Here is an 11,507-nt window from a genome sequence, read left to right on the forward strand (position 1 = left end):
TGCCTTTTGAGACGACACATGCGATGGTGTACAAGGACACATGGAACGCGGGTTATGTGGATGTGGCGTCATGACTGGTAAAAGCAACATTCAGGAACACCCCTTTTGTAAAACCAAGATCCAAATGACTCATTTCTTCACTGTCGGTAGTGGACCAAGATTTTAGGGAGTGGAAGGAAGTTGGTGGTTCACATTTTTGATCATGTGTAACCATGACTTGACCACAACCGGCAAGGTAGTACAGATGAGTTGTGATGAATAGTTATAGAACATGATGTAGTTTTTATCTTCAATAGAGGCTATTAAAGACCTCTTGGCCTGGATTTCTGACAATAGAATGGTACCTCATACGTCGTACACCACAGCTTGTGCCACTGAGTCCAGATCTGAGTGGCGACGGTGGCAAGGCTGGGCCACCTGATCACGGACCGACGAGGCTGTGGCCGCGGTAGCGAAGGACATGCATAATACGCTAGTCCCAAATAGCCCACGCCGAAGATTTCTCTAGCGGGATTGTCGCAGCCACTGAGAGGTGGGGGAGGAAATCGTAAGAGGTCTTTCCCACTACTCGCATACAACCATTTGCTCCCCCCAATTCTTCTACCCAACCCTGCGCAGCTTTGTCGTCCTCGTCGCCCTTCTAGCCGCAGCTCTGCGGGCTCCCAAGGAGATTCTTTCGTTTGATCTTCTCACGAGTGGTCATGTTCTCGTAGAAGTGAGAACCCAGCCACGTCTCAGCTCAGCCCAGCTCCTCCCGTCCCTTCATATTCTCCTCTGCGTCGCCTCTGCCAATTTAACATGGACCCCAACCAACGCGCCTCTACGGTCGATACACTCGGCGGTGACTACGCCGATGACCACATCATGGAGACTGGATCAGGAGGGAGGATAGAGGTGGCTCAGGAAGAGGTAGATGCGATCATCCGTAACACGAGAAAAGTGCGGGACCCAAAGGCTTGCTATGCGTGCCACCGTCGAAAGGTCAAATGTGATAGAAACCTGCCCTGTGACTCTTGTGTCAAGCGAGACCACCCGGAGCTCTGTTCCTACGAGCGCCCGACCAAGAAGCGGCGCATTGCTCTCAGTGGTGCCTTGGCCCAACACGATGGTGCTGGGTCGGAGAGCCCCATTCAACAACAGACCGGTCCCAACGTTACGGTGCCACGGGAGCAGTGGGAGCGGCTGAACAGGGAATTGCAGCAGCTACGCGGTATGGTCCCATCCGAGGAGCGCTTGTCTCCGGTCTTGGTGCAGTCAGAGTTGGACGACGCAAACCCCACAGGCACGAATAGCCGGGGAGACGAGACAGAGAGAGAAGGAATTCATGCTCCTAGCAATCAGATGGGTACGATGCATCTGGGGTCGAGATCTGTTCTAGCCTACATGATGGGACTCGGCAGAAGCAGGTCAGCTCAAGATACGGCAAAGTCCTTGCTAGAGGAAAACATTCTACCAAAGCTTGGCCTGGATAACGAGAGCGCCACCTACCCTTTTGTCGATCTATGGAGTACCGACTCAAGCATGCAGGACGTGAATGGTTTGTGTAAAGCTATTCCAGACGACGAGCTGTGCAACGAGTAAGCCATTTCCTGCAATACCGTGGGCCGATCACTAACTTGCTCCAGGTTTTTTGTGGCTTACAGAGACATCGCGTGTACCATATACCCTGTAGTACCAGACACCTCGAGCTTTGAGGACACGCTCCATTTCATGCTTTCCAATCGGGCTCGTGCCCTGCGCGACAATCTCGAACTCGATCCCAACAAGCCGTATGGTGTATCATTACCTTGGCTGGCACTAGTGTTTGCTGTTTTTGCGTCCGGGTCTCAGTCGTCGGACCGCCCAGCAAAAGAGAGGGAGCTTACATCTCAGGTTTACAGTGAGTCCAGTCACAAAAGACGAAACCGAGGGACCTGGCTAACCGTTGATTACAGTCTGTTGTTCCTATCAAGCGCTTCGCATGTCTAACTTCCTGACTCATCCGTGTTTGGAGACGATAGAAGCGTCGCTCATTATCGGAAATGTTCTGTCGTACAATATGAATCCCGGGGTGGCATATATCTTCCTAGGCATGACACTACGCATGGCCTTTTCGATTGGATTGCAGATCAACTCTCAACAGTTCACGGACGCCGAAAAATGGACTCGACGACGAATCTGGTGGGCACTTGCATGGCAAGATTCGCATTTTGCCGTTAGTTACGACCGGCCGACATCAAGCGTCCTGTGTATCCCAGATATCCCTTACGGCAAGTTCAGTTCTCCGGGCGATCGAAGCTACGCGGAAAGCATGTTTGCCATTATTCGACTGACGCAGGAAATCATCCGCGAACGTCTCCTCCACCCGCGATCTTACATGACTTGGGATAGAATACAGAAATATACCGAAGAGATCACGAGCATTGTGTCCCAAGGAGCCGCTCATCTCCGGAATCGAGACCTTTGCTACCAAATGACACAGCATCTCGAACGCCTCGCATTGAAACTCCACAGCTGCTACATTACGAGCGAGCTGTGCCGGCCTGCTCTGAATGCAGGGCCTGTATCTTCAACGGGTGATAATTTGACACCCGTCCAATCACCCCCTGGCGGTCGACGGAGGACCTCGGGCACCATAGGTCAGTCACCGAGCACGACTCCTCTTGATGCAGCGTCCGTTGCCCAATTTCGGACATTGTGCGTGCAGAGCTTGGAAGGTACCGTCGAAGCATATGTTGAATTGCACGGCTTGAGCAAATTCGCAGCCCGGTCTTGGATTGGAATCCAGCGCTCCATCTCGGCTGCATTCTTACTGGGAACCCTTCCTGAGACAAGCCGTGACACACGACGGTTGTCTCTCCTTCGAGAATTGGAAGCGGTCATCTCACAACGTACGCAGGAAGATCCGACATTCGACCTCCCTCAGGAAGCGAGTCCCGCTGCTAATCGCCGCTTCTCTCAGGGGGCAGAGCCACCACCACCACTTGCAGAATCACCTCATTGGGCGCGGAGCATGGCCAAATCGCTCAACGCGTTGGGAAAACTGAACGCCGCGCTTGCAGGGCCAAGATCGTCGAACACGAATAAGTTCCAAAGCACGTCATATGGACAACAGCCATCGAATCATTACCTGGGGACTTCATCTGGATTAACATCAAGTTCGGCACCCAGTTCGTCATCGCCGACAATAGGGTCGCGATCATCTCAGTACCCGCCGCTCCATCACATTAAGGAGGAGGACGCATACCCACCACTCAACACAAGCAATACAATCTTGGGACTCGGGGGTTCCACAACACTGGCGGGCATGGGGACGTCGATGGGACCCATAACGCCTGATAGCACTGGCAGCTCGGGGGATTGGAATTTCGGGAATATGCACGAAAGAGCCGCAGAGTACGTGCAGGCGCCGCTTTGGGGAGAGGGAGGGATAGGCAGCTTTCTGGGATAAGGGCAGAGGAAGGGGACATGACAGAGAAAGAATTTCGGCAACGTGGGGGCGAGAAGTGAGAGGTGTATTGGTGTCTGCTGTCGGATGTTCGACGTCCGATGCATTGACATTACCACGAAGGCGGGGCGTAGGAGGTTATTACGGAGGTGACAAACAAGTCACCAGTTTATATGAATTGGAACCAACCCGAACCAGACGCGGAAGAGTATTGTTTGGGTTACTTGGTCACGCATGTCTGCAATTGCGGGGGGTTTATGGGGTGCTGAGTCGTGCGAGTGTTTTCGAAGAAGCGCAGATGTGGAATTGATTATGGGCAGCAACGCACTCTGAAACTTTCGAACCTTTTTGTCCTCATTATCATTCTCCTTCTTATTCTCGATTTCATTGCTATCCAACTCTATCTTGACAATTGATACATCCCCGCCGAACCGTGCTTGACCCGCTCGATCCGGTCTCGAGTGATCAGGTATTCTGGTGGGACATTGCAGTCCGCATTCCCATCTTCGTCCAGATGTACATCCACGTCTCTATCTCTGCCAACGTCTCGGTCTCCGTTTCCATCTCTACCGCTGTTCCTAACCCGCAAACCCCTCAGAGCGCGCATCGCCCTCCGCGCCACGTCCCGCCCGCACAACGGCGCGTTGGTCATCCCGTGGCCCGTGTATCCCGCGCAGACGAACACGCCGGGGTGGTCTGGCGCGGGGCCGATCCAGGGGTGGCCGTCGCAGGAGTGGCCGATGATGCCGGTCCAGGAGGCCGCGAGGGGGAGGAGGTCATCATCGTGCGAGTGCGAGTGCGAAGGCGACGATGAAGGCGACAGCGAGGATTCGGTCCCGGTTCCGTCATCCGTCGCAACTCTGGCTCGGTCTTGATGGGTACTGTCATTGGACTTGGCCTTGGAATTGAGACTGGGTTGATTGAGATGCAACCTCTCCGACAACCCGCGCAGATACCGCTCGACGCGCTTGTCGACAAAGTCGTCATCCCAGACGCCCTCGCCGTGGTGGAGGGCCAGGTGTCGTCCGCCGCCGAACATGAGGTGTCCGCCTTGCCCGTCCCTACCACTATCACTGTCCCCATGCCCGTCGCTGTGATGATGATGATATGGATTCTGAACGAGGTAATCGCTCATGACGCGGTCCATGTCGCCGACGCCCACGAAGCCGTAGCTCATTGGGATCAAGGGTCTCGGGGCATCGGAGTTCTTGTCACAGGTTTCTGCCTCGTCATTTGCGCTTGAATTCCCATTCGCAGTCCCATCCCCGCTAATTTTATGATGCTCGCCTCGCGCGGGAGACAGTGACGGCGGAGGCGGAGGAGGAGGAGGAGGGACGAGAGCAGACATCTGCGCTTGCACGGGACGGATCAAGGGTGCAAAACCTGGCAAGAGATGGGACGTGTATGCGTTCGTGGCCAGGATGACGGTGCGGGCGTGCACGTTGCCGCGGGGAGTGTGTAGGATCCATCCGTGTGTTGCATTGTTGTAGTCGTTGTCGTCGCCATGGGCCCTCTCTAGCGCCGTGACAGGTGTATCCATCTGCAAATTGAGGATACGTTTCGACACGCGCGCCTCTGTGAATCGACCACCTGTTCCTCGTCGTCCATCTCGCCCTACCTCCGTCGTTGCATTCTGACCCTGACCCTGACCCCGGCCCTGTTCGAACCTCTCAAGCAACCCGCTCCACAGTCCCACACATAGCTTATAGGGACTCAGACTCGCCGCCACGCTCTGGACGATGGCGCCCACCGCACCGCTGTCGACTTTCAGTCCCAGGGCCTCCAGCTCGGCGGGGTCTTCTACCACCCTGGCTAACCTTGTGGGCTTGTCGTCCTCGCTGGCGGAACGGGTATTCGTGGTCTTGTCTGCACCGATCACGGTACCGGCCCCGGTGTTATCGGTAGACGTAGACGCAGTAAGAGCAAAATCCCTCTTCGCGTCCCTGAAAAACTCTTCGTTCCAAAACCCAAGACACCCTTCGAGTCGGCGAAAGTCACACCAATTAGGAGAAGAAGAAGGAATTGACGACTCGGTCTCAATCTCGTCGTGATAATCACCGTGACTTTCACTTTGGTCATCCTCGTCAACAGTAATACCATCATCTCCGTCCTTCCGAGACGTGCTCAGCGCCAGCGCCTCGATATGGTGGAAATTGCGCAGTTCAAAATCAATAATGTGTGCTGGCGCCCCGTGGACGATCGGCTGCAAGTGGCCGCCATTCCTGCCCGTGGCGGCGGAGCAGAGCGTGCGGGCCTCGAGGACCAGGACGGTGAGGCTGTTGTTGTCGTCGTCGTCGTTGAGATCCGTCACTGCTACATCCACTCCTTGGACATGACTCAACAACTCATCGACAGCAAAGGTGCCGCTGATGCCCGTCCCGACGACAGCCACGTCCACAGAGGCGGGGAGATTTGGTGTTGAACGGTGGTGAACGAGCGGATTGGAAAAGGAGGTCTGCCAGAACGAGGGTGTCGGGTTGGCGCTGGGTAGGCCGGCGCGGACTGGTCGTTGTTGATGGTGTGGAGGAGGAGCAGTACTGGTCGCAGGAGACCCCCCGGCATCACCCATCTTTTTGATCGATGCTGATCGATAGCTGATTTGATTGGAGATGACAACCACGATAGATGGATAGATTGATGGTGTGAGATGATGTGCTTGGGCCGTCAAAAATAAAAGTAAGAGAGCAGAAATCAACCAAAATGTTGGATGGTGTTCCTCGCGAGAATCTCAGATGTCTTTCTTTCTCTCCCTGTTCCTCTTGCGGCTAAACCCTTATCTAGCCCTCACATGTAGATATGGGCCGGTCAATGGCTTTGCTGTTATGATATGTCCTCACACGTGAATCTCAAAGACGAGGTATCTAGCACCATATGACCCCATTGGTGTTTCGAAAACAGGGAGTAGATTTTGTATCAGAGTGGGATCCAAAAAGAGACTAAGTGGTAGATGTTGGAGGAGAACGAGGAAAATATCTGTGGACATGATTGACTGCACGGAACTCGATCAAGAAAATAAATCCCGTTTCAAACTTGCCCATCTACACCGAGACATGCTATCCGTTAATAAAGGACAACTATCGACGCATAAATAGTCATGGATAAAAGGTCTTTAATACGACAGTATCGTAGCTCGAGCTACATCATCCTCCAAACCCCTGCCGCTCGGTCCTCTCTACAATCCCTCTGATGCTCATCTAGTAGCAGAAGGCCTACAAACCTCTTCGAATCTAGGGACCAAAATGCTCAATCAACCAGCTCATCTCACTTCATTCCATCTTACCAGGTACCACTGCTACGAATGTTCACCCAATCAATACCCACTTCTTGTCAGCCTCCTTGACGCCTCTTCTCTCCGCTATTTCTTCCAGAGTATGCTTGATAGCATCCTTGGAACATTTGGGAAATTGATTCTTCAGCACCTCAATCAAGCCAGTCTTTGTCAAGGTATTGCCCGAGACTGCTTCCCTGAACGCCGGCAACAAATCTGCTGAGATAGTCTTGACCGGCTTACCCAAAGCCTTGTTCGCTTTCGATTTGGACGATTGGGATTGGTTTTCGCATACCCCTTCGTTGGACGCTACCCTCAGGAGACCGGACTGGAGGACCAGATTGCCACTATTTGGGTCGACTGCCATCAGTGGTAGACGAGGAGGCTGCATTGGAGTTTGTGGCTTTTCCTCTCGCTTGACCGGACTCTTTCTCCCCACATCTGCCCAATGATCCGTGGAATAAGGATCAATCGGAAAAGTTGTCGAGTCGTGCAGAACGTCCATTCGGTACAAAGACAAATCGTTGCCATCCTGTGACCCATTTTCACCTTCCCAGCATAGTCCACTGCATTTGGGTTCCATATCACCGATAATTAGCTGACGTTTCGCAACCTCCCCTTCGTCATCGAGGAAATCTCCCATTTCTTCGTCGCCATCCTCGTCTTCGGATTTCTCATCATCGTCTAGCACTTCTTCGTCGCCTTCTTCCGGTTCTTGCCATTCGGCTTCGCTGTCATAGTCGTAGTTGGTATCCGGTAATCCTCGGTAGCCGGCATTGACGGCAAGTTTTCGTGTACTTCGTGGAGACACAACTCTTGTATATGTCCCATGATAAGCAGGCCGCACATCTTCGTGGAAGAACAAGTACTTGTAGGGAAGGTTGGCCAGAATGTTTGCAGGGTCCGCGAGATCCATAGAAACAGTTTTCGAGTCGTTCATTTCGTTCAGAATTTCTTTTACAGGCTTCACAGGTCGTGTCCGCCGGCGCCTCCGAAACCTGTTTCTAAGTGTCTGAGGGGTGTTGTCTTGGTTGAGGGGAAGAAAAGCATTGTCGAGTGCGGCTCTATTCGGATGAAAGCGGTTAATTGGTGCGACTGTCATATGTTCCTTGACAAAGAAAGGTAGAATCCAATCGTCGAAGCCAGGGTTCTTTCGTTTTGACGGTGACTCCTTGATATCAACCATAGGGTGGTCGATGTCGACAGAGGTGACTGAACCTCTTCTGGAAGGCGTCGTACCACGAGAGACATCCCCAAGATCACCAGCCGTAGGTACTGAGGCAGCCGCTGGAGGCCCAAAGAATGAACCAAGCTTCATTTGTGACTGGAAGAAATAGTTAGCAGCTTGAACGGCTCACGTCAAATGGTGACGTCGGAAACCTACCCTCTCTTTCTTCAACGCTTCGGCCTCCTTGCGTTGCTTCTCCGCCTCCTTCTCCTGCTTCTCCACGTCTTTCTGTTTCCTTTTCTCCTCCCGAACCTTGCGGGCGGCCTCTTTCTCTTCCTCCTTGCGTTTCTTGTCCTCGTCCTTTCTGGCCTTGGCCTCGGCCTTGAGCTTCTCCTTTTCTTCCTTTTCGGCCTTTTTGATGGCCTTGTCGGCCTCCTTCTCGGCAAAGGTGACCTTTCGCTTCTTGCTGTCGACGGGGGCCATGGTCGTGTGCTGAGCCGGGCTCAGGACAGGAGTAGCACCGAGGTCAGTCAACGGGGTGCTGCGTTCACTAAAGTTGGGTGTTCCAAACGGAGATCGGTCTGCGGTCAAGGGACTGCTCTGTTGGCCGGCCGGAGAGGTGATGGATGCAGAGTGGTGAACTATGTCTCCTTCGTGGTTGCGTTTCTTGGAGGGAGTGAGCTGAGCAGCGGCGGGAAAGGAAAGAGCGGGTGGCGGTGGTGGTGCAGCGGCAGCAGCGACGTGGGAATCCATAATGGCGGACAAAAACGAGACATCAACAAGGCAAATGCACACAGCTCCTCGAAAGTATCTCCAGGGCACACACTTCGGCGTCAAGGACCTAGGTAGGCGGTACGAGAATATAGTCTCGAGTCGTGAATTGAATGCTGTGAAGACAGGGAAGAAACGCGCGACGCGGTCACACGAGGCTTCGCGTTTGCCAAGAGAGTCATGTGACAGGGCTCTGTGACTGACTAAGCAGACCTCAAAACGAGTTCTCAGTACGAGAACTGTGTGATCTGTGAAGGGGAGCACTTTGCAAAGTTATTTGATTATGAACTGAGATCGTCATTATAGTCTAGATCTATGAGACATATTTCTCGTATCCTGCATGATCTTCATTATATAACTATCAAGTAAAGGACCCCCCACCTCAGGCATACAAAAATCCACGCCTCGTGTTGCGCAAATACTCTGGTGGTGCGAACGCCAGAAATGGCGTCTGCTCGTTGGGCTGGTTGCTGGTGTCGTTGACAAAGCCTTTTTGGACGTCATAGTCGCTGCGCTGATCGACCACCTCTCCGAGTTTGACGTCGACATCCCGCATCATCCTGGCCCGGACTATCCCGTCCAGTGCGCTTCCGCCTTTTGCGAATTCAAAGTACGGCGAATCTCTGGTCAGGGACGAGCAGTACGACAGAACATCTGGGATGGTGGTGTGGTATGCGCACCAGATGGTGAGGAATGCTGCAATCTGCATCACCCCAATCGCTGCACAGTAGACGCTCAGCCAGGGCCACGACACGACATAGACATCGAACCCTTCCGTGTAAAAAGCGGTGGTGTTCTCGTGATTCAGAGCATACTGCATAGTATCGGCCGAGACTTGGCTCGAAAGTACCCAGGTATTGAGAAGCTGGCCCAGTCGTTGGGAAAATTGTCGAGCAGTGACGTTCGTGTAATCCGCGTACTCGCGACCATTGCCGCTTAAAATGAAAGCCGCCGTTGTATTTTGTAAGTAATACTCACTCAGAGAAGAGTAGCCCGAGCTGAGTAGTGGATCGGTTGCAAGGATCCATGTCTGGGTAAGATAGGAAAAGGTGCTGGGAAAGCTAAGCGTGGTCACTGTCGACGGTGCATGCTTTTTCGGGGACTTTCGCTGCGCGGTGACAGCGCAGACGGGGAGTTGAGATTCAGGGACCGATTGGCATGACACATTTGATTCAAGGTAAACCTGGTTGATCTGACACTTTGACACCCAAGGTCCGCGAGTTTGAAAGAGGAAAGTAGCCTGGGGTATGTCGACATTGGTAAGATTGACCAGCTGTTCCGGATAGCCATAGAAGTAAACGTCATCCGAGACAAATTGGTTCATGGCCACCTGCCAAAAAGGATAGATGCCAGTGTCCGAGTCGACGGTGGTGTTGGGTCCCAAGAACGTGCCATTGCCCGATGTCACGTTAAAGTTGATCTTGATCTCCTCTTGATCCTGAGGTTTGTTGCAATCGAGATTCATGTATGTTGTCTCGAGAACGACGCTCGAATTCCGATTAGCCAGGGATGCGATAGGTACGCCGACCAGGGCCGAGAATGAGCCCTCCGTCATATTCTCCTTGGATAGCGTGACCCAGCCGTCACCGTCCTTTTCCAGGTCGTCGACTAGCCAGGGTATCCTGACATTTCCCCAGAGATCCATAGTGCTCGCTTTCACGGTGTCCGGTCCGAGGACAGAGGTGATGTAGCTTGGTTTTAGAGAGGTCAGTAATGAGTCGACACCCGAAACCGAGTTGAAGACCTGATTGGTGATCGTATCGACATAGCTGACTTTGTTGGAATCTGCCTTCACTTCCCGACCAGTGCTGACCAGACGCAGAGATGCTTGGGAACCCAAGGGTGAAAAGGCCCAGCAGATCACCAGGATTAAGGCGGTGAAGTTGATAGCTGGGAAAGCAACTTGTGTAGTGACGGCCGAAAAGAACGTGCGGCTCTGCATGATCTGCTCAAGCAGCCCGAGTTTGGCGCCTTTCTCAAGTCGCCACGTCGCGAATCGCTTGAGCGTCGTTCCGAGGACGGCGGCAAAGAGGATGGTGAAAAGCGTCGACGCCTGTTCTCGGTCAATAACCATTTTTGACAGACAGTTTTCATATAATGCGAACCGTGCTTGTCGCCTGCTTGATGTAATTTGTATCCGCCTCTGTCACGATCTTGTGATTATACTTTGCCATGGTCACGGCTAGCCATGTAAACGGCACTGATATCAGAACGGCAAAGGTACAGATGAGGATTTCGACCACCAAGTCTCGTCCGAATTTGCCTGACCTGGTCGGGGGAAGAACCTTTGTCGACGGCGATCTACCCGCGCCTTTTGTGAAGCCATCGTCAATCTGCTCTTCTTGAGGAGTCAAGATTACGTTGTACTGGCCGGCGCCCAATTTGCGATGAACTGAACCGAGAGATCGGATTGAATGTCGAGCATGGGATTTACCCCCCAGGGAACTGGAGCCATAGGGACTAGACAGCTCGATGAAGTCGGACATCTGTCGACGAGCTGGACCGAGAGAGAACGAACGGTGTGGGTTTGCCCAGCATCAGAAGTCAAGGGCTTCGAACCAATGTATAAATTCTCGAGACCATGGACGCCCGCGGGATTGTGTAAGTTTGCAAAAGGTGAAACAGGACGTTTTGTGTAATGCAGGATGCCGGAATAATTCCAAACCAGGCGCGTCAGAGGCTCATCGCCCTAGGATTGGGGCCGCATCTGAGTATTTTGGACCCATGACAAAGATCCGCGCGCAGGATATGATTTGCTGGAGGGTCAAGTCCGGAAATAGCATAAGAATGGCCATGATGGGGCCATGAGGGACAAAAGACATACATAACCTCAGGCGATTCGGCCTCCCATGGAGACCAGAGTTGTGTCGTGT

The 11,507-nt window shown here is 53.0% G+C and overlaps 4 protein-coding genes across 4 annotated transcripts; 1 reads left to right on the forward strand and 3 right to left on the reverse strand.

Moving 5' to 3' along the window:
• Positions 1-798: 798 nt before the first annotated feature.
• AYO21_03110 (hypothetical protein) lies at positions 799-3,430 on the forward strand (the record flags this gene model as incomplete). The annotated part of the gene is made up of 3 exons (XM_022653084.1): positions 799-1,577; positions 1,626-1,879; positions 1,935-3,430. 3 exons carry the CDS (start codon positions 799-801, stop codon positions 3,428-3,430), a joined length of 2,529 nt encoding a protein of 842 aa, XP_022514477.1.
• A 397-nt stretch (positions 3,431-3,827) lies between these two features.
• On the reverse strand, positions 3,828-5,996 carry AYO21_03111 (hypothetical protein; the record flags this gene model as incomplete). The annotated part of the gene is made up of 1 exon (XM_022653085.1): positions 3,828-5,996. One exon carries the CDS (start codon positions 5,994-5,996, stop codon positions 3,828-3,830), a length of 2,169 nt encoding a protein of 722 aa, XP_022514478.1.
• A 733-nt stretch (positions 5,997-6,729) lies between these two features.
• Positions 6,730-8,616, reverse strand: AYO21_03112 (hypothetical protein; the record flags this gene model as incomplete). The annotated part of the gene is made up of 2 exons (XM_022653086.1): positions 6,730-8,019; positions 8,080-8,616. The coding sequence occupies 2 exons, from the start codon at positions 8,614-8,616 to the stop codon at positions 6,730-6,732; spliced, it is 1,827 nt and encodes a 608-aa protein (XP_022514479.1).
• Positions 8,617-9,016: 400 nt separating this feature from the next.
• AYO21_03113 (hypothetical protein) lies at positions 9,017-11,120 on the reverse strand (the record flags this gene model as incomplete). The annotated part of the gene is made up of 2 exons (XM_022653087.1): positions 9,017-10,687; positions 10,740-11,120. The coding sequence occupies 2 exons, from the start codon at positions 11,118-11,120 to the stop codon at positions 9,017-9,019; spliced, it is 2,052 nt and encodes a 683-aa protein (XP_022514480.1).
• Positions 11,121-11,507: the final 387 nt, after the last annotated feature.

This window comes from Fonsecaea monophora (assembly GCF_001642475.1).
Source record: "Fonsecaea monophora strain CBS 269.37 chromosome Unknown Scaff15, whole genome shotgun sequence".
Lineage (NCBI taxonomy): Eukaryota > Fungi > Ascomycota > Eurotiomycetes > Chaetothyriales > Herpotrichiellaceae > Fonsecaea > Fonsecaea monophora.